Source organism: Poecilia formosa, unplaced genomic scaffold, assembly GCF_000485575.1.
Source record: "Poecilia formosa unplaced genomic scaffold, Poecilia_formosa-5.1.2 Scaffold969, whole genome shotgun sequence".
NCBI classification, from domain to species: domain Eukaryota; kingdom Metazoa; phylum Chordata; class Actinopteri; order Cyprinodontiformes; family Poeciliidae; genus Poecilia; species Poecilia formosa.
In genome coordinates, this window is record NW_006800908.1 from 1,358 (window position 1) to 26,069 (window position 24,712).

The 24,712-nt window shown below is 38.9% G+C and overlaps 1 protein-coding gene across 1 annotated transcript; it reads right to left on the reverse strand.

Moving 5' to 3' along the window:
* Positions 1 to 15,038: 15,038 nt before the first annotated feature.
* Positions 15,039 to 22,675, reverse strand: LOC103132243 (protocadherin-like wing polarity protein stan). Its single transcript, XM_016667240.1, has 12 exons — positions 22,630 to 22,675; positions 21,386 to 21,457; positions 21,042 to 21,211; positions 20,855 to 20,902; positions 20,677 to 20,766; positions 20,358 to 20,444; positions 17,837 to 17,944; positions 17,633 to 17,743; positions 17,428 to 17,521; positions 17,204 to 17,322; positions 15,246 to 15,401; positions 15,039 to 15,131 (listed from the first exon to the last, which is right to left on the reverse strand). Exons 1-12 carry the CDS (start codon positions 22,673 to 22,675, stop codon positions 15,039 to 15,041), a joined length of 1,194 nt encoding a protein of 397 aa, XP_016522726.1.
* Between the last annotated feature and the right edge of the window lie 2,037 nt (positions 22,676 to 24,712).

Genomic DNA, 24,712 nt, shown 5'->3' on the forward strand with positions numbered 1-24,712 from the left:
AGTGAAAACGTGTTTATTATTATTAACTCTGGTGCAAAAAACTGATTGAAAAATCGATTTATTTACTGCATGTTTATGTCTGTTAAGGCTAAGATGGAACAGCACTGAAAGCAGCCCTTTAAGCCATTCAGACTATGAACACAATCAAAACTGTCACATGACTGCGATAATAGCTCAGAAATAGTCCAAATAGTTTGGATGTATTTTTATTTCTCTCCTACTTACAGAAAGTTTCTGTTTATATCATAGGTTTGCTGTGCCTTTCTATACTAAAGAAAAATATATTGATTCTTGAGAATAGGGACAAAACAGGTCCTATGGATAAAGCACAAAATTTGAATAAAATATACACAAAATATATTTTTTTCAAATATCTGACTCAACTAATCTGGGTCATGTGAGCACAACAATGTATATTTTCAAGGTATTTGCTGAATATTTTTTTATTTTAAACATTGTAGTTGGTGGATGATGCCTGTAAAAGCCCTTGTCCAGGAGCAGAACTCAATACATTATAATAGTTTAAAATAATTACAGAAATACTAAAATTATATATTGTGACAATTAAGTATAAGTAGTCATATAAATAATTATAGATGTATCAATAAATTGAATTAAAGATCATTTTTATATATTTTCCAACTCCAGTGAAATTTGTCCCTAGTTTTTGTCAACACCGTCAGAAATGAAAAGAATGTAAAAAAAAAGCAGGCATTATTCGGGGCACCAGAACTTCTGAGGACCCCATGATGTCGTCTTTTATCTTTCTTTGCTAAGAGCGCTAGTTAGCAATGGTTAGCTTAAGTTATTCTTTAGTTTTTTTCTTATGTTTTATTCCTAAGTTGCTTGTCAGAACCATGATGTGTCAACTCCATAACTGACAATTTACAAAACTTTGATGACATTTTTTGAAATAAAAGCTTAATTTTGGTATACTGTAAAGATTTCATGGACCTGATGAGCTACAATATGGCCTCCTTCAGAATAACATCATATAAATTGAGGTAGTTTGGCTTTTTTTCAACTCCGTCAGATCAACTCCATCAGTTTTTCTGACTCTTTCAGTGAAATTGTTGTCAAATCTCACTTAAATGTGCAATTAATTCATTTTAATGTATTTTACATAAATTGCATTACTTCACATGTATCAGGTTTTTCATTTTATTCACTTGTCACCACCTTCAGTTCTGTGTCAACTCCGTCATGCACTGTCAACTCCGTCAGATGGACTTTTTGTTGTTTTTGGTTTTAAATATTTCTTTTGTTTTTTGAGAAGCATTGTCTGTAAAATGAGTAAAAATATCACAAATAGGATCATTAAAACATTTTTTTAATTTATTTTTGTCAGATTGTGATGACAACGTTCAAGGTCAGGTCGATTAAAAATGTAATTAAAAAAAAAATGTTGCAACTGGGAGCCTGTACCTTAGCATCTTTACATTTCCTAAACATTATTTGTCATATTTGCATACATAAGGTTGAGAAATAAAAAAAAATTATGGGAAAATTAAAACCCATTTTGTCCCTATTCTCAAGAATCACTGAACGTCTGAATTTCACAACGAGATATTAACATTCATGGAAAGTACGGCGGCGACCGTAAAAAAGGCTTACAGTATTCAATTATGCCGCATAAACTGATCAGTAGATTATTGCGAGCGAACGCAAAACCTTTTGCGAGGGGACGCAAAAGTATTGCGAGGGAAAGCAAAAGAAAAAAAATCCCCATGTCCCCTGGAGGGCTCTGTACTGTCACGATAAATTCTGCTGAGCAACTGTCTACAAAATCATTGCGTTAAACGATAATATTATTTCAAGACCTTTTGACACTGATTTAATTGAAATGACTAATAATGCATGCGATTTCCTGCCATACACTTTATTTTCAAACGAACACATAACACTGGAACAGATAAACTAAATAAACAAAACAACTAAAAACAAAAATAACATTAACAAAAAACGTACTTGAATAAAAACTAAACAACACAAAGCCAAAGCGGAAATAAATACTGCATTCAACCAAAAGAGTGCATATTATGAAGTCTGTATACTATACTGCCCTTCAGTAATCACTAGATTTAGATAGAGAAGATGGGCACATCTGACCACCTGATGCAATAGTTCACACTACATGATTTTTTGCCTCTATTTCCCCTTACGACAATCTTAGATCGTTGGCCGTTCTAAGATTGTCGCTGGTGATTTCGTAACCGATCATCCTGCAGTGTGTGGTGTGTTACTGTAGATTGTCGCGGCCTCTCCGATCTAAATCAGGAGTTTTCCCCGACTGGGAGCTTAACGCAGCCTGTTGAATGTGACAGGTAACCAACCAGAAAGCGCGGATTCTCCTCCGTGACTTCTGAGGGTGTAGTGATATGTCACTGTTAGGCTTCCGTAGCTAGGAGCAGATGCAGGAGCATGCGCTGTTCATGTAGAGTTGTATTGTTGCAGTGTGGCACGGACAGCAAATAAAGCGGAGTTATACCAGCTACACAAGGTGACCACTTTGAGTCCTTCCTCGGGATAGCTGTACATGACATGGTGTCAGAAGTGGCCGACAGGACGCCTACTGTGTGAGATATGGCAAAGTTCGGACCACCAGAACCCTTCGACTTCTCCCGCCCAGCGGACTGGCCCATGTGGCGCCGTCGCTTCGACCGCTTCAGAGTAGCAGCGAAACTGGACAGAGAGAGCGGCGAAGTTCAAGTTAACACGCTTCTCTATGCCCTGGGAAGAGAGGCAGAGGCTATTTATGACTCTTTTGTGTATGAGAGGGAAAACAACGAAGAAGAGGTAGAGGAAGGAACCGTAGAGACTCATCCTGAGCTGGACTATACGACGGTAATGGCGAAATTTAGCGACCATTTCGTGCCTAAAAGGAACATTATTCACGACAGAGCTTGCTTTCATAAGAGAGTGCAGAAAGCCGGAGAGCCAGTCGAAGCATTCCTTAGAAGTTTATACGAGCTAGCACAATATTGTGAGTTCGGAGGCACCAAAGACGAACAAATTCGTGACAGGATAGTGATAGGCATTTTGGACCGAGACGTTTCCCAAAAATTGCAGCTGGAGGCAGACCTCACACTTGAACGAGCTATTCAAATAGCACGCCAAAGCGAACAAATCAAACAGCAAAGCGCAAGTTTGTGTGTGGAACATGCTGTGGACGGAATGAGTCAAGGAAGACGGCATTTTCACACTAAAAAGAGCAACTGCGATGCACAATGGCGGAGAAAACCGGAGCTGGGTGAGTCCAAACATATCGCTACATGCCCTCGCTGTAATAGACAACATGGGAAAACACAGTTATGCCCAGCTAAGAATAAGAGGTGCCGGAAATGCAATAAAACTGGACACTTTGAAGTTGTCTGCAAAACAAAGATGCTAAAGGAGGTGACAGTGGTGTCTGACGATCCAGCGGAGAGGGACGACATGTTTTTTCTTGGAGCGGTAACTAATACCAAGCCAGTTATAATTGAGCAGCCAGATTCGGAAAATGAGTGGCTTGTAGAGTTGCCTGTAAACGGCTGTTCCGTCCGATTTAAGATCGACACAGGTGCAGACATTACGGTGATGTCGCTGACTGCATTTAACGGACTACCAAAGAGCCCAAGATTAGTCACAGCAAGCAAAATGCCACTCGTCACCAGCCCTGGAGGCGAAGTCCACTGTGTGGGCAAGTTTCTGGCCACAAGTCAATTTAAAGGACAGACATACCGGTTCTGGGTCACTGTCATAAGGGGACCCTATGCACACAACCTGTTGGGAGGTAGTGTTGCTAGGAGGATGGGTTTGGTCAGAAGGATCAACAATATAAACACAGACCTCCTAGGGGATGTCTTTGGGGACATTGGCCTGCTTAAGTGTGACCCTGTCAAAATAGAACTGAAGGCAGACGCGGAGCCCTACAGCCTGACAACTCCGCGCCGTGTCCCATTTCACCTTCTTTCGAAGGTTGAAACTGAACTGAAGCGTATGCTGGATTTGGGCATTATAGAAGAGGTTACTGAGCCCACTGATTGGTGCGCCCCGATGGTTCCCGTTGAAAAGAAAAACAGAGACCAAGTAAGAATCTGTGTGGATCTGAAACGCTTAAACAAAGCAGTAAAACGAGAGCGCTACATTTTACCAACTTTGGAGGATATTGCTCCAAAGTTGGCGGGGGCTAAGGTGTTTTCCACCTTGGACGCCTCATGTGGATTTTGGCAGATCCCTCTGGATTCAAAGAGTAGAAGGCTAACAACATTTATAACCCCCATCGGTAGGTTCTGCTTCAGACGACTGCCATTTGGAATCACATCAGCTCCGGAAATATTTCAAAGACGGTTATCCACGCTGCTGAGTGACCATGAAGGTGTTGTTGTAGTAATGGATGACATTCTCGTTTATGGACGCACTAAGGAGGAACACGATAATCACCTGAATGCAGTTCTGAGGACTATCAAGAACAGTGGCTTGAAGTTGAACAAAGCAAAGTGTCATTTCAGCAAATCTGAAACTCGGTACTTCGGTCACATCATCAGTGCCGAAGGCATCAAGCCTGACCCGACCAAGGTAACAGCCATCACACAGATGCAGAGTCCCACAAATGTGGAGGAGCTCCGTCAGATTCTGGGTCTGATTAATTATGTGGGAAGATTTTTGCCAGGCCTCTCCACCAAGCTACACCCAATCACCAGTCTCTTAAGGAGAGAGAACAAGTGGGTATGGAACGACGCACAAGAACAGGCGTTTGTCGCTGTTAAAGCCATGCTCGTGTCAGCCCCAGCTCTTACATATTATGATGCAAATCGGAAAACTGTCATCAGCGCAGATGCAAGCAGCTACGGCTTAGGGGCAGCGCTACTACAAGAACACGAGGACGGTTTAAGGCCAGTGGCATTCTGTTCCCGCACGCTGTCGGATGCTGAGAGAAGATACTCCCAAATCGAGAAAGAGTGTTTGGCAGGGGTGTGGGCGTGTGAGCGATTTGCACGCTACGTTCAGGGAATGGACAGTTTCCTTCTGCAAACAGACCACAAACCACTTGTCCCACTCATAAATACTTATGACTTGGACAAAGCCCCTCCAAGGTGCCAGAGACTACTGATGCGCCTTTTAAGGTTCAATGTGGAAGCAGAACACGTCCCAGGCAAGCAGTTGGTGGTGGCCGATACTCTATCCAGGAGGCCGCAGAGATGCACGAGTGATGAGACCACAGACCAAGTAGTACAAGCACATATTGAGTCAGTTGTAACAAATGCACCAGTCTCATCTCAAAGACTCTCTAAGATCCACGTAGGCACTCAGCACGATCACGAATTGCAGCAGATTATAGGTTTCATCAGGAACGGATGGCCGCCCAAAACAGCCATGAATCCATCTCTTCATCGTTATTATTCTGCAAGAGCACATCTCTCAGAAACAGATGGATTAGTGTTGTATCAGGACCGACTGGTGATACCTATTGCCCAGAGGGCTGAGGTGCTCTCAGATCTACATAAAGGGCACCAAGGACTAACACGATGCCAGGCACGTGCTAGAATGGCAGTGTGGTGGCCGAGCATCAGTGCTGACATTAAACAGACAGTGTCATCATGCAATTTTTGCATAGAAAACAAACCAACCCAAAGACACGAACCTCTCCTGACTTCTACCCTACCAGAGGGCCCCTGGCAGCGCATTGCTGCAGACCTGTGTGAGTTTGAGAGATGGAATTATCTCATTGTAACTGATTATTACTCCAGAGACATCGAAATAGCTCGCTTGTCTTCTATGGCTAGTCGTGTTGTCATTAGTCGACTCAAGAGCATGTTCGCGAGGTGGGGAATTCCACTGGAACTGGTCAGTGACAATGCTACTCAGTTCACATCTACTGAGTTCCAGGACTTCACCAGAGAGTATGGATTTGTGCACACGACCTCCAGTCCCCATTACCCCCAGGCGAATGGTGCTGCTGAACGAGCAGTTCAGACTGCTAAGAACATCTTGAAGCAGCCTGACCCCCATTTGGCTCTGATGTGCTACAGAGCAACCCCTAGTACTGTTACAGGTGTGAGCCCTGCACTACTAATGACAGGAAGAGAGCTTAGAACTACGCTTCCGATGCTGGAGAGCAAGTTGCAAGCTGCTCCCGTGGACAAGAAACTGGTTCAGCAAAAAGATGACCAAGCAAAGTCAGCGTATAGGTTCTTCCACGACCGTCATCATTCTGCACAACCACTTCCCACGCTACAACCAGGACAGAATGTCAGAATAAGATTGGATGGCGAAAAAGGTTGGAAAACCCCAGCTAAAGTCATTGCCAAATGCGAAGAGCCACGGTCTTACATGGTGGAAACAGAGCATGGAACTGTGCTACGACGGAATCGGAGACACCTGCAAGCCGTCCCACAGCCCACCGATCGACCAGATCAGCTACAGTCACCTGATTCTCCAGTGGAACCGACCAGCAGCTTTCCACCCCAGGACAGTTCTGACTCCACGGCCAGAAGCCCGGTTCAGAGGCTGCTGCACCCAGAGGTGGAGCGTCCTACTTCACTCGATGGTTCCCAGGTTACATCCAGAGGAAGAGTGGTCAGAATTCCTCTGAGATATAGAGACACTTAGTGACTCAAAGCCCTTTGCTTCACCTGTTTGGTTCAGGAATTTAGGTGTGAAACTTATAGAGTTCAGAAATGTATTAAGTTCATTCTAATTTTGAGTTTTCAAGGAAAAAAAAAACAACATTGTTGCTTGTTGCAGTTTTTTTTTTTTTAGAAGAGTCATTTGATACAAGCTAAAAAAAAAAAAAAAAAGGGGGGGGGAGAGAAAAGAAGCAAATTGAAATTTTGAAAGAGCACTGGAACTTTGTAAGCATAAAGACAATTCTTAAGTTTGTTTTGTAGAGTTGGTAGGAACAGCAACTGTTGAGGGCAGAATAATCCCTACGTTGCTGCGGACTGAGGGCAGTCTACCCCAACGTCCTAGTGTTCAGAGATGCCTTTTCTAATTTGTTAAAGATTTCTGCAAAGTATCCATGTAAGGGTTAAGAAAGCATTTCGTTGCTGGAAGGGGGAGATGTAGTGATATGTCACTGTTAGGCTTCCGTAGCTAGGAGCAGATGCAGGAGCATGCGCTGTTCATGTAGAGTTGTATTGTTGCAGTGTGGCACGGACAGCAAATAAAGCGGAGTTATACCAGCTACACAAGGTGACCACTTTGAGTCCTTCCTCGGGATAGCTGTACATGACACTGAGGCAAATGTTTCCCTCAGGCTCATGAGCGCATACAGAAAAAGACCCAACAAGAAAACTGTTCTGCGGTTGCTATGGAGATCGCCGCCTCGGTAGCTTAGCAACGGGTCGATTTACGTGACGTATCCTGCTCAATGCAAAACGACCAGGGCCAAAGCACCAATGGGACCGGGTCGAACTGGGCCGGACCCTGCAGTGCGAAAAGAGCTTTACATATTCTATCAAACTCTCACACGTACTGTCAAACTCGCAAATCTCAGTTTCTGATTGGACCCCAGACAGGAAAAGGCGGGTTTCCACCTGAGTGGGAGCGATTCACAGAGGAATATTTTAAATAACATCGTTAATGCTCCTACAGCATTATCAGAAGTGTCTAAACTTTAATCTCAAACAAGAAGAAGACGGATCAGAGGTGCAGCCAAGAGACTCATGATCACTCTGGATGAACTGCAGGTGGGAGAGTCTGTCCATAGAACAACAATCAGTCATACGCTGCACAAATCTGGCCTTTATGGCAGAGTGGCTAGAAGAAGCCATTTCTCAAAGATATCTATAACAAGTCTGGTTTAAAGTTTGCCACCAGCGACACAGCAAGCATGTGGAGGAAGGTGCTCTGGTCAGATGAAACCAAAATCAAACTTTTTGACCATAATACAAAACGATATGTTTGGCGTAAAAGTAACAGAGGACCACCTGAACACACCATCCTCACTGTCAAACATGGTGGTGGCAGCATTATGGTTTGGGCCTGCTTTTCTTCAGCAGGGACAGGGAAGATGGTTAAAATTGATACAGGACCATTCTGGAAGAACACCTGTTGGAGTCTGCAAAAGACCTGAGACTGGGACAGAGATTTATCTTCCAACAAGACAATGATCCCAAACATAAAGCAAAATCTACAATGGAAAGGTTCACAAATAAACATATCCATTCTAAGTCAAAGCAATTATAAGTCTTTGACTTAGAAAGAGCTGAAAACTGCTGTCCACATCCAAACTCACTGAGCTTGAGCTGTTTTGGATGGAAGAATGGGCAAGAATTTCAGTGTCTTAATGAGGAAAACTGATAGAGACAAACACTGGGGCGACTTGCAGCTCCCAGCAAAAGGTGGCGCTACAAAGCATTAACGCCAGGGGGCTGAATAATATTGATGCCCCACTTTGCAGTTTTTTATTTGTTAAAAAAGTTTAAAATAAATATCCAATAAATTTCGTTCCACCTCACAATTGTGTCTCAATAGAATCCACCTGTGTGGAATCAACACAATAATAGATATTATTTTGTTGATTCTTCACAAAATAATAAAAATTTTAGATCTTTATGTTTGAAATCTCAAAAGCAGCAAAAGGTTGAAAAGTTCAAGGGGGGCGAATACTTTCGCAAGGCACTGTATATGTTTTTACAATTAAATGAATCTAATAGGTCTGCACAGTGGTGCAGTTGGTAGAGCTGTTGCCTTGGAGCAAGAAGGTTGTGGGTTCAATTCCCAGCCCAGGTCCTTCTGCATGGAGTTTGCATGTTCTGGATTTTCTCTAGGTACTCCAGTTTCCTCCCACAGTCAAAAACATGACTGTCAGGTTAATTGGCCTCTCCAAATTGTCCCTGTGAGTGTGTGCATGGTTGTCTGTTTCTGTTGCCCTGCAACAGACTGGCAACCTGTCCAGGGTGTACCCTGCCCGGAATGTTAGCTGGAGATAGGCACCAGCACCTCCCGACCCCACTGAGGGACAAGGGTGTTAGAAAATGGATGGAACAAGTCTAATAATAGAATGATCCTATCTAACTTTATATATATTTGGTACGACTGCCTCTTGAATGGTTACGGGTCTTTTATTATTATTTCTATTACTGATTGCTCTTTTATGTGATTTGGACTCTGAGTCTGCAGTTAATTAACTAACTAATTAATTAATTAATTAATTAAGTCAGTCAGTATAAAACTTAATGGATCAGTAGCCTTCACCAAACCACCAACATTCAGTTTCAGGCTCTTACCTTTACTGTGGTTGTAGCAGAAAGTCCATCAGGATCTGTGGCCTTCACCTCCATTGAGACGGTTTTTCCACCCAGATCTGCTACTGACACCACATACAGCAGACCTGAAGCCGGTTCCACGTCAAAGGAGGAGTTTCCTCCTGGAAGGCTGTAGACCAGATCACTGTTGTCTCTGACATCAGGGTCTGAGGCCTGAAGGTGGCAGGAAGAAAGAAAAGTCCTTAATGGTGCTGCAGATTATGTGTTCAGATGAAGCTTCTTTGTCATGTTAAAAGTACCTTTAGAAAATAACAACCTTATTTTCAATAGGTTGACTATAGAAATTATTCTTCTGTATTAAAGCCTCTTCTCCTTTGCCATCCTTGTCCAATGTTTGTCCCATATTAGTAACTGGCTCTCCAGTAACTTTTCGGTTTAAACACCAGTAAGACAGAGACTCTGATTATTGCTCCCAACCACTTGCATCACGAAATCAGCCAGACAATCACCTCTTTCTGCCCACTAGCAAAATCAAAGTAAAAAAATGTAGGTGTCACATTTGACTTATCAGGCTTCGAGTCACTTTGAGTCTTAAGTTAGTAATACTGGTCCATGTATTTTCAGGCAGTTTGTTTTTTCGTTTGAAATGAAAAATGAGAAAACGAAAATAGACTCGTTTTTCGTTTATCAAACCCAAATCAGAAATTGGATACTGTTTCCCAATCTTGTTTCTTTAATCTAAGAAACATTCCTACAATGAGACATGTGCTCTCCAGAGTTGACCTTAGAAAATTATTCATGCTTTTGTGTCATCGTTTCTGGACGACTGTAACGTCTTTTTATCTTTGATTTCATGTTTGCAATCGATACACAACACTGTAATTTACCTACTGCCTCTGAGGAAGATAATTAAGTCTTAACAGCTGCGATAACTGAGAAGGAGCTGAGTGGAAAAATCTCCAGGCTGAGGGCACACAAGTCTCTGGACTCAGACAGCTGAGCTGTTTCCTTGCCTTATAAAGGCCTGTAATGCTGCTTTCACAGACTCAGAGATGCCATCAACCTGGAATGAAGCTGCTGTCTCTACTGTTCCCAAGCAGACAAAGGGCCATTCAGAGCGCCGTTCATACAGAACTATTTCAGAGCTGAATGTCGACTAGAAGTTATTTACAACCAACCTTGCTAAGAGACTAGTGTTGCCTCAGTTATATGTGATAAGGAGCTCAATGTGTTGTGTACAGATGAGGAAGATGTGTTGACAGCAATCCTCTGGCCAGAAGGAGGCGCTACGTGTCGTAAGGTAGGACGATAGAGTAGGTTTGTATGCAGATGATATTTTGATAAATGATGGTGGAAGCCAAGATGGCGCCCGTGTTTGAGGCTTGCCGTCTGACGCTCCTCCTGTTTTGCTGTTGTCTGCTGTCCTCTTTTATTTTTATTACAAGTGTAAACTCTCTAATTGTGTATGATCGCCAAACATTGCTGGGCACTGGAGCCTCGACTGGAAATATGTTATCGAGGAATTGTACTACAGACAAAACCTCGACCCTGCTGTTGGGCATTCAGGTTCACTTGTTTTGTTTCTGGACTCTACATTTCTGGTTTATTTCTCTCTCTCTCCATGTATCCTAAATAATTCACACATACATAGTGGTATGCACTTTTGTTTCGTTTTTCTTCTGTTTTTCCTGTACCATTCTTAGTTGGTTTATATCTTATTCATGTAAATAATAAAAACATGATGCAAATGATCAGAGGATATTTCTGCTCTTTAAGTTGTAACTCTGTATTGACTGAACAAATAAATAATTAATACAAATAAATATAAACGATAAGCTTCCTGAACATTCCTGATGCAGATTGTTCACATATTAACCACTTTAATGGTGGGAGGGTTTCAGGTCAAAGTACGCAGCCAGGTGTTTATTGGCCTTTACAGTAAATGATCCTGCAATCTCACATCACTGTGGAGATAAACAAGTTCAGAATTTTCCAACAGCTGATAGGAGGAGTTTACCTTCACTTGGATGACTGGGATTTTGTACGATAGGAGGAGTTTACCTTCACTTGGATGACTGGGATTTTGTACAATAGGAGGAGTTTACCTTCACTTGGATGACTGGGATTTTGTACGAGGCGATGCTGAACACAGAGGCTTCATAATCGTCTGAGGAGAACGCTGGACGCTCGTTTACATCCTCCACCTGAATTCTGACCTGAGAGACAAAAAACGTCCATTTGGTTTGTATGAAAGCAACGATAAAGAGAGTTTGTGATGACAGCTGTGTGATGTTGTTGTTACCATGGCCACTGCTGAGGTAGGAGGCGTCCATGTGGTCACAGCCTCCACATCCAGGATGTACCACTCCTGCTCCTCCTTGTCCAGCTCTTTTGTGGAAACGATGGAGCCATCGCTGTTGATGGAGAACAGGTCTTTGTGTGTTCTCAGTTCGTAGGAAACGTTGTACAGGTTGCTTCCTGCAGAGGCCTGGACCTGCCCCACGAAGGCCCCCGAATTCTGGTTCTCTTTCAGGCTGAAGTTGTAGGAGGAGCTCTGGAACGCCAGACTGGCATTCATGATGTTCACCACAACACGAGCTGCAGGATGGAACCACAGATATCATTATTCTGTCTTATAGTATAGACATGTTGCATGTTGTTGTTTATATGAAAAGATTTGTGGATGACCACAACATTAGAGGATAAAAAGATGATTCTTTTACTTGCCATTCAGAGCAAAAATCTCAAGATTCTACAACAGTTTTGAAAAATCCTGAGTTCAGTGGTTAAACCAAATTATGCAACACATCATAATCTGTGACCGCAGCGTGCGACTGCATATATTTCTCCGTCTTGAACTTTGACATTATTATTATTAGATCTGCACAGTAAGGTTATTATAATAGCCATCATAAGTTGTGACCTGCTACATGAGGGCCACATATTTTAGCAAATGAGAGTCGACTGTAATGAAGAGGTGGCAAAAATATTAAAAACCATTTTGAACCTCTTCCCCTGTGCAGTAAATCACTTTGAATCATTTATTACTGATTTACAAAACGGCTACAGCAGGTTTACATATTTAGACAACAGTATATAGACAGTCAATGTCATGATCTGTAAAACAGTGTTTGGCACCAAAAACAAAAAAATACATAATATTTTCTCCATTAATGTGAAGGAAATAAAGAAGCCGTGAAGATTACAATCTTGGATGTTCTTGATGTCTGCAGCCTAAGAACCTTTGTAATCACAGCATTAATGCATAAATACATAAGAAAAACAAAACAACATTCTGACCTGTGGCGCTGAGCGGAGGTTTGCCATGATCTGTGGCCTCGGCTGTCAGAACCAGTGTGAAGTCTTCTGTTACATCAGCAAGGTCATAGGTCAGCGTCACTTCTCCTGTTTCACTGTCTAAGGCCAAATATGGCGAATCTCCTTCAGAGAAACTGAAACCAGAAATAAAGATTTCAGTGCAGGAATATTTTTAATGAGTTGGTGTGTTTGATTGAAATACAAAGTTATTCACAACTTTAGTTTTTCCCTATTTTCACTAACACAAAGTATTACATAAATATGAGTACCTTTAAATCTCGAATAAAAGGCTACTTGTTTAGAGTTGGATTACGAATTTAATGATGGCTCTTGAATTAATATAATGTTTTGATTGTTGATTCTATGTTGCATAACTTTGTGTTTGTGATGATGTAAAGCACTTTGAAATGCCTTGCTGATGAAATGTGCTATACAAATAACATTCAACTGATCTGATTGATTGAGCTGTTGAATGGATGGCAAACAACACATGGTTTTCACATTTTTTACATTCAAACCTATGAAAATGCAAAATGCATTTTGTACTTAGTAAGGAGACACTTTGGAGAACCACCTTTTGGAGTAGACAAGTCTTGTTTCTACCAACTTTAACACATTGAAGTTTTTACCCAATCTTTGCAAAATGTCTCCTGCACCATCAGATTGGAGAGTTTTTGTAACATCAATTTTCAGCTTTGCCGAAGATTCTCAATTTGATTTTACAAAGCATGCCTCCATTTTTATCTTTTTTTTCCTTTGCGAAAAACAAAAAAGATCCTGTTATATCAACTTCATCATATTTTGTGTTCGTCTGTTACTATAAATCTCTGTAAACTGCAGTTTGTGGTTGTAATGTGAGTTCTGAGCAAACCTGTAGGTGATGAGTGAGTTGTTCCCGATGTCTTTGTCGGTGGCTCTCAGCGTCAGCAGCAGCTTCCCCTTCTCTGCGTCTTTCACCAGGATGCTGGTTTCATAGCTGCTGGAGCTGAACTCGGGTTTGTTGTCATCGTCTGTGATGCTCACTCTGATGGTGGTGATGATCTAGAGCACAAGGTTTGACTTAATAGAGTGTTTTGCAAACAATAGTACTGAAAACTGCTTTAAAAGGGACATATTGTGCAAAATTCACATTTTTCATGCTTCTGAACTTCCATTTAGGTTTGAACTGCTTCTAAAAACAGCCCAAAAACATCCATCTGTTCTTTGGCAATAGGTTAATGGTTTTTGCTTCTGGAAAATGAAACAACTCCTTGATTGTTAATGTCAAAAGTATCACTGGTGTAAACAAAGTGACCATTGGAGAATCCGTCCTGTGCAGGAAGAAACGTTTGTTAAATAAATAAAAAACAGTGAATGTTTTTGTAAAGTCGTTTTTTGCCTTTAGGTTGCAAATATAATATGGTAAAAATGTATATATTGTAACATTTGTACGTTCTATTAAAGAAAATGTATTCATTCTCTTTTGCAGAAACATTTTCAAAGAAGTTGAAATTGTTTTTCTTAGTAAAAAAAAAGTCCTAATAATTACATAATAACATGTTTTTTATTTTGTTCTGAAAGTTACATGATCATGAGGGTCGTGTAGTTTTTGTGCCTCTAAAGATCTTTGCTCAGCTGAACCAAAGTTGCTGACCTTTGCCCTAATCTATAAGTTACTACTTCATAACCTCAAAACACACGTTGCAATTTATGCAGAAAATGAGGCAGGACTGTTCAGCCTGGTGCTTTAGCTGCCTGTTGACAAAGATAAACAGACCCACAAAGGTTCACGTTAATACAGTCAGTATTAATTCCCAGTAAATCAGTGATAAGTCAGTGAGGTTTGTGATTCAAACTGCAAACCTGTAAAATTCTGGCAAGAGCTGCTGTTTTATAGTTTGTTTCAGAAACAACTTATAATGAGACAGTTTAGTGAACAAAGAGGAAATTAAGTGCATGATTTCTATTACTGTTGTAAAAAAAACCATGCAAAAGTATCCATGAGTTAAAACAGAAACTTTTTATCTGCTCTAGTTTCCAACATGAGTCTGTGGAGCAGCTTAACAACTACAAAGAGCTTCTCTGGTGGGAAGAACGTCCATCTGTTAGCTGTGAGACTTGGATTGTTTGAATACAGTCAAATTATCCAGGGTAGAAAAAACCCTGGCAGAACTGGACACTGGCTTATTTCTTTATCTGGATTTATCTTTGACTATTCCGGAAACATAAAGATACACAATCAAGGAACATTTTTACCCAATATCAACCAAATAAACTTATTACTTTGATTTTTTGAACCAAACATTTGGTTAAAACAAAAACGACACAAATATTAATGTAAATTTACTCATCATTTGTAAATTTTGCAAGTACTTTCTGTTTTCACCAGTAATCAATTACTGAAAATGCCAATCACCTTGACATTTTCTCTATTTCCTTCTTTTCTGACCAATCCCTGTAACTCAGTTGAATTTCGACCAATCCTCCATTGAGGATTCGATACCATTGACCACGACGTCCTTTTATTTCGATTGAAGCTCTGTGTTGGTCTTAAAGGTACAGTCTTAGATACTGCATGGAGATCGGGGGCAGTTCCCCTGGATTGGCAGACTGGGATGGTGGTGCCCTGTTCAAACAGGGGGACTGGAGGATGTGCTCCAATTACAGAGGAGTCACACTCTTAAGGAAAGATCTATTCAGATTTCATCTACTGATTAGAAAGTGCAAAAAAACAGTTATGATGATAGAAAAGCCCACCTGGTCCACATCAGTGACCGTATTAGTGAAGGAGTTTTTCAGAAGGAAGGCGTTGTAGCTCGACTGATCAAACACTGGAGCGTTGTCGTTCACATCTTCGACTGTGACGGAGACGACGGCATCGGCGGTCTTCAGAGGGTCGTCTGTCTGGGCCGCCTGCAGACACACAATCATATTTCATACAGACTGAGCTCAAAGCTACAGTGAGTCCATGTCATGATTTTATTAACTAGTGATATATTTTTATTCTATATATACAGATGAAAGCATAAGTGTACATACTGTTGAGAAAAGTCGAGATCATCCCACTTCCCCATGCTGGATATTTTAGTTTAATAGTGACAATAAATAAAATTATCTTTGAAATTAATTATACAGGTGACATCAAGACCCAACAGTAGAGTCAGACTGTAATAAAATTAATCTGATTGTGTGTGTTGTTATTGTCCTGCATACTTTGTTTTAATTCTTCTTTTTTCTATCTGATCATAAAAAATCATAGTCTGATAGAGAAAGTTTCATGAAACAGGAAGGGCAGGTTTCCTGAAGAAAGAGGAAGTAAGCTTCCAGCCTGCAAAAGTATAAAAATAGTTTAGACTATTCCTTGTTTCAAAGCATAAAAAGTTTTAAGAATGAAATCTAAACTTTTTGAGTAATATAAGAGTAGTGCTAATTAGAAGTCAAGGTAGTTAAATATAGAAAGTCTTAATCATATATGCCAATTTATTTGACATGTGATCTGATTTCATCTGACATGTATTTCAGATAATTTGATTTTGTGTGACAGGTTATGGGTCTAAGTAATCATGTGGTGTCTGTATTTCAGTGGAATGATTTTTGGTAATCAAATGTTAATTTTTGGGTTTTGGAAATATAAATCAGATTACAGTATTAGATTACAATAAGAGGCTTTTTGGGTGAGACATGCTGACAGTTGAGAAGTAGAGTAAGAATGTTAAAAAGAGGAAGTATAAACAGATGTTCGTGGAGGAGCGGAAAAAGACAGAAGTGACAGTGGGTAAAGCGTTAGGTGTTTTCCAAAGGCTAAGAGGTCACATAGGAACCACCCATGGAGTTGTCATATATACCATCCACATACACACACGTAAACAAAAGAGAGATAAACCCTAAGGAAGGGAAGCAAAGTGGTGCCAGGGTGGAGCTAACAAGACGCAGAAGGATCAGAGGACGGCGCCCAGGAAACCACGGACAGGCTAAAGGCTCCGCACCACCTGTAAGGGAAAAGACCCGTGTACCCCCATTGCCCGGATTCCTGATTCGACCGTTGCCTGCAGCTGCAGGCGAGAGTGGGTCTGCAGTTGACAGTCAGTCATTACTTCACTGGAAATGTCCATGACCAATGGAAGAAATGGTAGCTGATTTCAGACTGTTGTTTTTAGCCAAATTAGTTTATATTTCTATTTATGCACTTTGTATTTTATTTGACACATTAAACATATTTTGTTATTTTGTACATATTTAAATATGATCATAGTGAGTGTTTATAAAGGAAAGTAAAAAAAAAAAAATCCCTACCACAAAGAAAATAAAATCAGTAAAGGTGGACTATCAGAAAACTTGACCCAGTTCCTTCAGGTCTGTCAGGAGAAATGGACCAGAACTCCAGCCAACTATTGTAAGAAGGTTGAGGAAGAAAACCATGAAGGTTTTCTTAGGTTCTTAGAGTTCAAATGCAACAGAAAAGTATGTAAACGTATTATCTTGAAGACATTAATACATAAACCTGACATATTTTTCATTATTGTGGCATTTAGAAAATAGAAATAATTTCGGTAATTATAACTGAACTAAAACAAGAGAAGTTTAGTCTGATTAAACTTCAGGAAGTTTATTTGTGTCTTTTTCTTTGGTGTATGTAAACTTCCTCTGTGCTCTCATAATATCGTTAATGATGTTCAAGTTTTCTTCATTTTCAACCAGGGAATAAATGATAATACCTTGATGCTGACAGAGATTTCACTGCTGTCCATTTCCTCCCTGTCAAACGACGTCACCACAGTCAGAACTCCGGTGTCGGCGTCGATGTTGAAGTTTGCTTGGTAATCGGAAGGAGAGACTGAACAGACATACATATTTTAGATTTATATGACTGATTAATGTGCTCCTGTTCTATGGTAAACATGTCTGAACTGACAGTTTTACCACAGCAGGTTTTCTGTACCTGAAGTGATGCTGTATGTTATCGTCATGTTGATCCCAGTGTCTCCATCTTGGGCCTTTATTGGTTCTGGTCGTATTTCACTGAGATCCCCGTCCTGAAACACAGTCAGTCTGTTCTTCACAACAATTCTTTCAGTTTGAAATAAATTTCTGCTTTACATCCAAACAATGAGGTAAAACTCACATAACCACTAAATGAGCCTCACCTGGTTCTCTGGAACAACAGCCTGGTAGAGACTGTGGCTGAAAAAGGGATTTAACTTGTCAATGTCTACAACGATCTCAACCGAGGTTGTGTCATTCTTTCCATCGCTGTCCTGCAACAGGAACAAAGAAAGGGATGGTACATTTATGATAAGAGTTAAATAAATCAGAGTGTATAAATATAGTTCGTTTCTGTGTTTTCTTACCGTGGCAGTGACAATAAAATTGTACTTTGGTACAACGTTGTAGTTCAGAGGTCTGATTAACATAAACCCTCCGGAGTTTGATAAGGAAAAGTCTGGTGTTACTGGAGTCTAGAAGGAGAACAATGGCATCAATAGTCAGTGATATACAGAACATTTGTAGAAAACCAAAATATACTTAACTTTTTATGCACTTAATAGGCTTAAATCTTACAAAATTAGAATGGAAAATACAATGATTTGGTAGTTAAAGGCTTGTTTTTAAGGTACATAATGTTATCAAATATTAGAGAAAGCATGATTGTAAAGCATGGTGGAGAAAAAGTTGGTGTCAAAAGTTTGTGCAGCAAACATTTTAATAAATTTTTTCCAGAGGTCATAAGAGGTCAACCTGCACACCTGACATTAACAAAAATCAAACTTTTGCTTTTGTGCAGCTAAGATTAATGTAACACTGTTGATTGACACCATATTGGTTTGATTTTGTAAATTATGAAGGGATTAGTTAACTTTGACCTCTGGAAGAATTTCTTAATATGCAGGTATGTGCAGCAACATTTATGCAAAAATGTTGTTGCACAAACTGGCACAAATGTAGCATCATAACTATTTATGTGGCCCTATAGACTCTGGATTTCAAAGGATGAGGGCCAATCGGCTGGAACCAGTTTTACTGCCCCATCCAGTAGAGAAACAATGTCTTACCCATGTAAATAACAGCACATTAATAGGTAGTTCTATACATCAGCAAGATACATTGATACATGGCAGGTTTAATATGTCTCCTAATCAGTAAATCCATGTTGTTCCCAAAGAAATTAATTATAGCTTAATATTTTTCCAATACTTGATTGTTGTTTAAATTCAGAAAAATACAAAAACATCAATACAACTCACCTTGTTAGGTTCTATGAGTTTTAAACAAAAGTACAATGTGCAAAAAAATGCATTTATTAAAAAAATGTATTTATTAAAAAAAGAAAAGAAAAGAAAAATCTTTGGGGTCTCAAAAATTAGCATCCTGGGCTGGATACAAAGCATGTTCATTTCATTTAATACAAAAAATCATTCTGAAATATTAAGATTTCACTTGATCAATTCTGGCTGTAGGGCCTCTTGTCATCCAAACTCAGTGTTTACATAAAAGATATATTCTCTAATAAAACACAATACTTTTTCATTTTCTTAAGGATTTAGGGCTAATTAACCTGTTGTTCACAGGTTGTCATTCACAATGAGGACCCAAATTTGGGTCCTCTCGTGAATAACAGATTAAATGACCTAAACAAGACCTGAAAGTCATACCAGTTTCACTCAATGGCCAACCTGTTGAAACTGTGGCAAACTTTAAATACTTTGGGTCATTCCTGGATAGTCAGCTCAACTTTGTTGAAAACACTGATTATATTTTTAAGAAATGTTCTCAGAAACTCTTTTAAGAAGACCTAGTGATCTTAGGGTTTCCCAACTAGAGGATGTGTACAAGACAATGTTGAGTGTTTAATTTTTTTATCTCCTCAGCTGATATGGTCACATGAGCACCAGAGTAAAAGACAAACTTTTAAGAATACTTTCAATGGCAGGTCAATAGTGGTGAAACCACAAACAGCTCTGTCTCAAGTATTTGGTGAAAGAACATGGAAAACATGGAATATTTTAGCAGATAGCATCCATTTTTATCAGTTTGAACCTCTGAGCTCATGAAGGCGTTATTGTGTCCCTCTGGCAAATAAGAACATCTATTAGACGTCATTTATTGACAGTGCAATAATCATTCTTAACCAAACTAAATGATAGCATGCAAAGTGTTTTACTGTATGCACAAATTGTTGATATCGTGATTCTATGATTGTTATATTTGATCATTTTACAGTTGAAGGAAATTTTCCACATTGATAGACTAAATAGTCTTATCTTACCTTTCCTATAATAATATATATGGCACCATAAAAACAAAAATGTGAATCTTGTATTTTGTTTGTATTTGTAACAACCAGATTTGTTTTTCCTTCTGTGAACCTAATTCACTTCTTTGTTATTGACTTTTGCTGTTAAGTGTCTCATGTGTACATTGTAAATAGTTTTTCATTATAGTTGAGCATGTTGCTTTTCATGTCCTCTCATTTCTTTGATTCCTCCTAAAACTGATGGAGATGTATATTATCTATAATGTATAAAAGGTCTTGTTTATGTCATTTAATTAGTTCTACAACCTTAAGAAAATGAAAAAGTATGTTAGTTGTGTTACCACCCTACGCCACTAGAGGCAGTAATAGACTCAAAGAGATGCAGATTTAGACGTACAGCGAAAGCTACAGAATTTAAGAATTGTGAGCTGCATTGAAGTAAATAAGAGACAAGTTCAAATACATGGTGAAAGAGGAACTCTTTCCTAAAGGTGAAGATATATCAGATTTCAAAAGAAAATTAAAACGGGAGACTGCGGATAATGTAGGAAATAGCGCCCCCTTTATTTCCGGATGCTATTAGTCTTATTTAAAACTATTGACTTCAAAGTTCTTACATAGCTATACGTCAGGGTGCTGAATTCAGGTGTGATGTCTGCATCCACAGCTCTCACTCGCAGAACCTCGGTGTTCACAACCTCACTCTGAAAAATGAGACAACAGAACAATTGAGAGAGAAAACGAGAAGAGATAAATGGCTGCTTCCTCATTTCTTTGAGAAAACTCTGAAGAATGAAGGTAGAAAGTTGGATATTTATTTTGATCACATTGAATAATTCATCACCAATTTTATTTCACCATCAAATTTATTTCTGCCAATCACCTGATTCTTAGATGTTGCAGATGTATGAAAGGTTTATAGTTCCTTTAACTTACCTCTGAAACGTTTTGAGAATAAAACTTCTTCTCAAATACTGGACTGTTGTCATTTATATCATTGATTATCAACCTGCGGGAGTTTTTGTACTGTAAAAATAAAAACAGAAAGTGACGGGTTTTAGTTGTTATTCAATCACTTTGTAATGTTTGCTTCATAATTTTTAATTTCACTCACTGTCACATCATTATTGCACACTAAGCTGTAGTGCAAAATTATCTCAGGCTGCAACATAAAAACACAGAGGATGTTAGTTCTGCTGCAGCATGTTAGTATAAATTATGCTGAACATCTCAGTGAAGATCTGCATTAAACACAAATATCCAGCAAACAAATTCAGGTACAACAAAGTGGGGGAGCTTACCGTAAAGAATATATTGGCCTCGGCGTCGAGCGGCTTCTTGGTGCGAACAGTCACTGTGGTTTCCCCTGAAGTGAAGTTCAACTCCAGAAACTGAAGATGCTCAGGATAAATATCAAGCTCCAATCTCACACTAGTACCAGCTGGGATACCGGACACCAACTCCACATCACCTGCAGCAGCAAAAAATGATCCAATAAACTAAATTACCTCATGAATTCATTCATTGCACTTAATAAATTATCTGTTTCTGTAACATGACAGAGAAAAGGCATACTGAATGGAGCCAGTCAGTCTTAATTGATCTATTTCTAAACTTAATTAAATGAGTGTTTTTATCATCTTACCTGCATATCCTTCATCCACAGGACCCAGATTTACAGTGGTAGATGCTGAACCACAGGTTATGGTGGTGCTACCTGCAGAAACATAAATAACTTTAAGGAAATCTGCAGAATGAGATCATTCAGGTTTTCCCCCAAAGTTCAGAGAGGAAAATATTGCTAATATAGATTTACACAATAGAAAAATCAAATAATTTCTGTAAATGGTAACTAAATGTTTAAAATGCTCCTACTGGGACCCAACATTGTGGTCATTAGTGCTTTTATTTTGAAGAACGGTATATTTCTTCTTTGTGTTTTTTGTGACATGCTGCACTTCCTGATGAGACATTATGAGATCCTGAAGGAACCAGAGGGAAATCTTTAAAATAGAACCACTGGAAAGCAGAATGAGGTATAAACACAAACAACTGTGTTTTATGATAAAAAAGCTTATTTGTTTATGTAAGAAGTGAGTTCAGAGCATTTCATGGCCAGGCTCCTGATTATCTTTGTCAGGTTAAATATTCTGCTTCTTCGTTCTCAGACTCTGAATCTGGTTGTTCCATGAACACGGTTACAAACTGAAGTCGAACGGGCCTTTCAGCCACCAAGGCGGTGGAACGGTTTGCTGTTGCAGCTCCGTTCTGCCGACTCTGTGGAGGATTTTAAAAAACAACTAAAAACATTTTATTTTCCCAGGCCTTTATCTCTTGATTTTACTGTTTCTTACGTTGGTTTTAGGATTTGTATGGTTTTAAAGCTGATTTCTAAAATCGTCCAGTTTCTAATGAAGCAAAGTGCCAGCTAACACTGACCTCTGATTCTTACTCCCATGTCACCTAAAGTAAAAATAAACAGTACTTTTCAGTTTCTGAGGATCAGATTCATTCTCAGTAATAAACTTGATGTTATCTGCATTACAGTAACATACAGACTTTTATATCACCTGCTCTCACTCCTAACTGCTGCTACCAGATCATTTATATAAGAAGCAAAGACAGTAGGAGACAAGACGTCACGTTGTTTAGCACCACATGGTTTTGGGAACCAGCCTGTTCTAGTCGTTCAGCTGAACACAAGATTCTGGATTTTGATAAACAGCTTTTAGATCATTATAAAATTTCTCGTCAATTCGTGTTTTTAACAACTGAAAATACAACAATTAACACGGTCAAAAGCTTTTTGAAAAAAAAAAAAGACATTTGAATTTAAAGACTAAAAATCTTTAAATTCCGTCCTGTCAGGCGACGGGGCCTGGATAATACCCGTGTTAAACAGACTGCGGAGTCCGGTGACGACATGCGACGACATGCGCTTAAACTCCGTAATAAAAGTATGTTTTTATCTTTTTTAAAAAAAAATGTTTTTAATGTTTTTACCTTTACTTTTCATCTATTTATTAATGTCACATACTGTTTTTATTTCTTCTTTAATTATGTAAAGCACCTTGAAATTCCTTGCTGTTGAAATGTGCTGTACAAATAAAATTTGATTGATTGAAAATCTATAAGGCAAAAGTAGATTTTCCTTCTAGTTTCCTGGTTTTATTAACTGTATAAATATGATCTATATGAGCTCTTTTCTTTCTAAACCCATTCTATTTCCCTGCCAAAAAATTCAGTAAATGTAAATAATTAACCAACCTGTCACTGAGAACACTGAAATAAAGTTTATAGACACAGATAAGTTGGCTAATGTGTCTGTAGTTCTTAGGAACTCAGGGATTAGTAATTTGTAACTTTGAAATTGGTTTAATAAAAACATTTTGTCATTCTGATTGAACCCTGTTCAAAACAGGTAAAACAAGATCATGCAACATTTGAAACAGACCAAGTTATTTTAACACTTCATCAGATAAATTATCAGAGCCTATGGCTTTCATAAGTTTAAATTTATTAATAGCTACTTTAAACCCACTTTCTGTAATATGAGAGTTTAAATACATATTTGAGAAACTCATTAGGATAAAATGTTCAGTCTGATTCTTAAGGACTTTTGTCCTTTCTAAATGAGAATGATCCCACTCAGGGGAACCAGAACTACCAGAAAATAAAGACCTAAAATCTGATTCCCACTTTTTAAAACATCTTCAATCTGAAGACATAGAGCCATCTTTCTCAACCCGTTTAAAGGGATCTTTCTTATTTTCTTGCTATTTCAGTGGTTTCAAAATGCCTGAGGATTATTGGTTTGATTAAATTCACTCTTCAATGCTTTACATCACTGATATTTTCTCTTATGTTCTAAGTGTTTTGTCAAATGTACATTTTTTTGCCCTTAAATTCGATTTTTAACTATTATCTTAAATCCTTCTCCTGACACATAACAAACCTTTTCTCAGTGAGTCTCATATTATTCCCAAACACATTTATCTCCTCATCCCAATAGAGTTTATTTAGTTTAGGTTGTTCTTTATTACAAATGTTACCTTTTTTACTGGGTCTGAAAGCATCATAAACATTATTTAACAATAAATGAGACTAACACTTTCCTATTTTAGATTAGTTAAGGTTACCAAACCTTTTTTCTTTTTAAGTCCCAGAATAATGAGAGTGAATTAACTAAATGTTTTACTTATGGTTCTTCAAATCTTTAGAAAATCACAAAACTGGTTTAGTGAATCAACATAAAACATAAAACCAAGACAATACCATCCCAGCTTCCAAAGACTCTAACCACTTAAAGTTGTTCTGTTTTTATCAAATCTTTCTTTCAAAAGCAGAACCTGAATTTATCAAATGTTTAACAATATTTTAGGAGCAGGAGAAATTACTCAGCTACCCTCAAGCTGTAATTTGAGGGTCTGTTCTTAGTTATGAAGGACCTGAAGGAGAAAAAGTTTTGGTTTTTACAACAAGAAGGGATTTACACCAGATGAAAATTAAATATTAAACTTTTCACTTAATTAGTTAATTAGTAGAGTTAGTAATAACTGGACTTTGAACGATGGACCCAACAGATAAGGAACAATTTTATGGCAGTAAAATTCCTCCATACAGTTTTTCCTCTTCAGATCTGAAGCGTACAAACGAAAGACTCGTCCTCTTATTGTAGACAGAAAAACCATCAAACACTTTGCTCTGAGTGGTTAATTTGACCAAAGAGTCACTTCAGATGCTTAAGAAACATTAAACAGGAAAGGCCCACATTTTATGTTACAACAAAACTACTTTATCAGGCTCTGGTTTCATGTCCATGCATTATGTTTACCTGGTTATGAGCAAATTAAATCCTGTACTCACCTATTGGACTTCCAGTAACGACATGGATCCAAACAGAGACAATCAGACCAACACATATCCAACTCAAACCAGCGCCGTCCATGTTGGCGCTGGTTATGTTTCCCGT

Bases quoted from the DNA above. Each gene is read 5' to 3' on its own strand.
- LOC103132243 (XM_016667240.1), bottom strand. From the start codon at position 22,675: ATGTCGTCGCATGTCGTCACCGGACTCCGCAGTCTGTTTAACACGG. The intron at 20,767-20,854 runs GTGAGTGAAATT...TTATTTTTACAG, and splicing joins TGTGCAATAATGATGTGACA to TACAAAAACTCCCGCAGGTT. The intron at 17,522-17,632 runs GTGAGGCTCATT...ACTGTGTTTCAG, and splicing joins CTGTTGTTCCAGAGAACCAG to GACGGGGATCTCAGTGAAAT.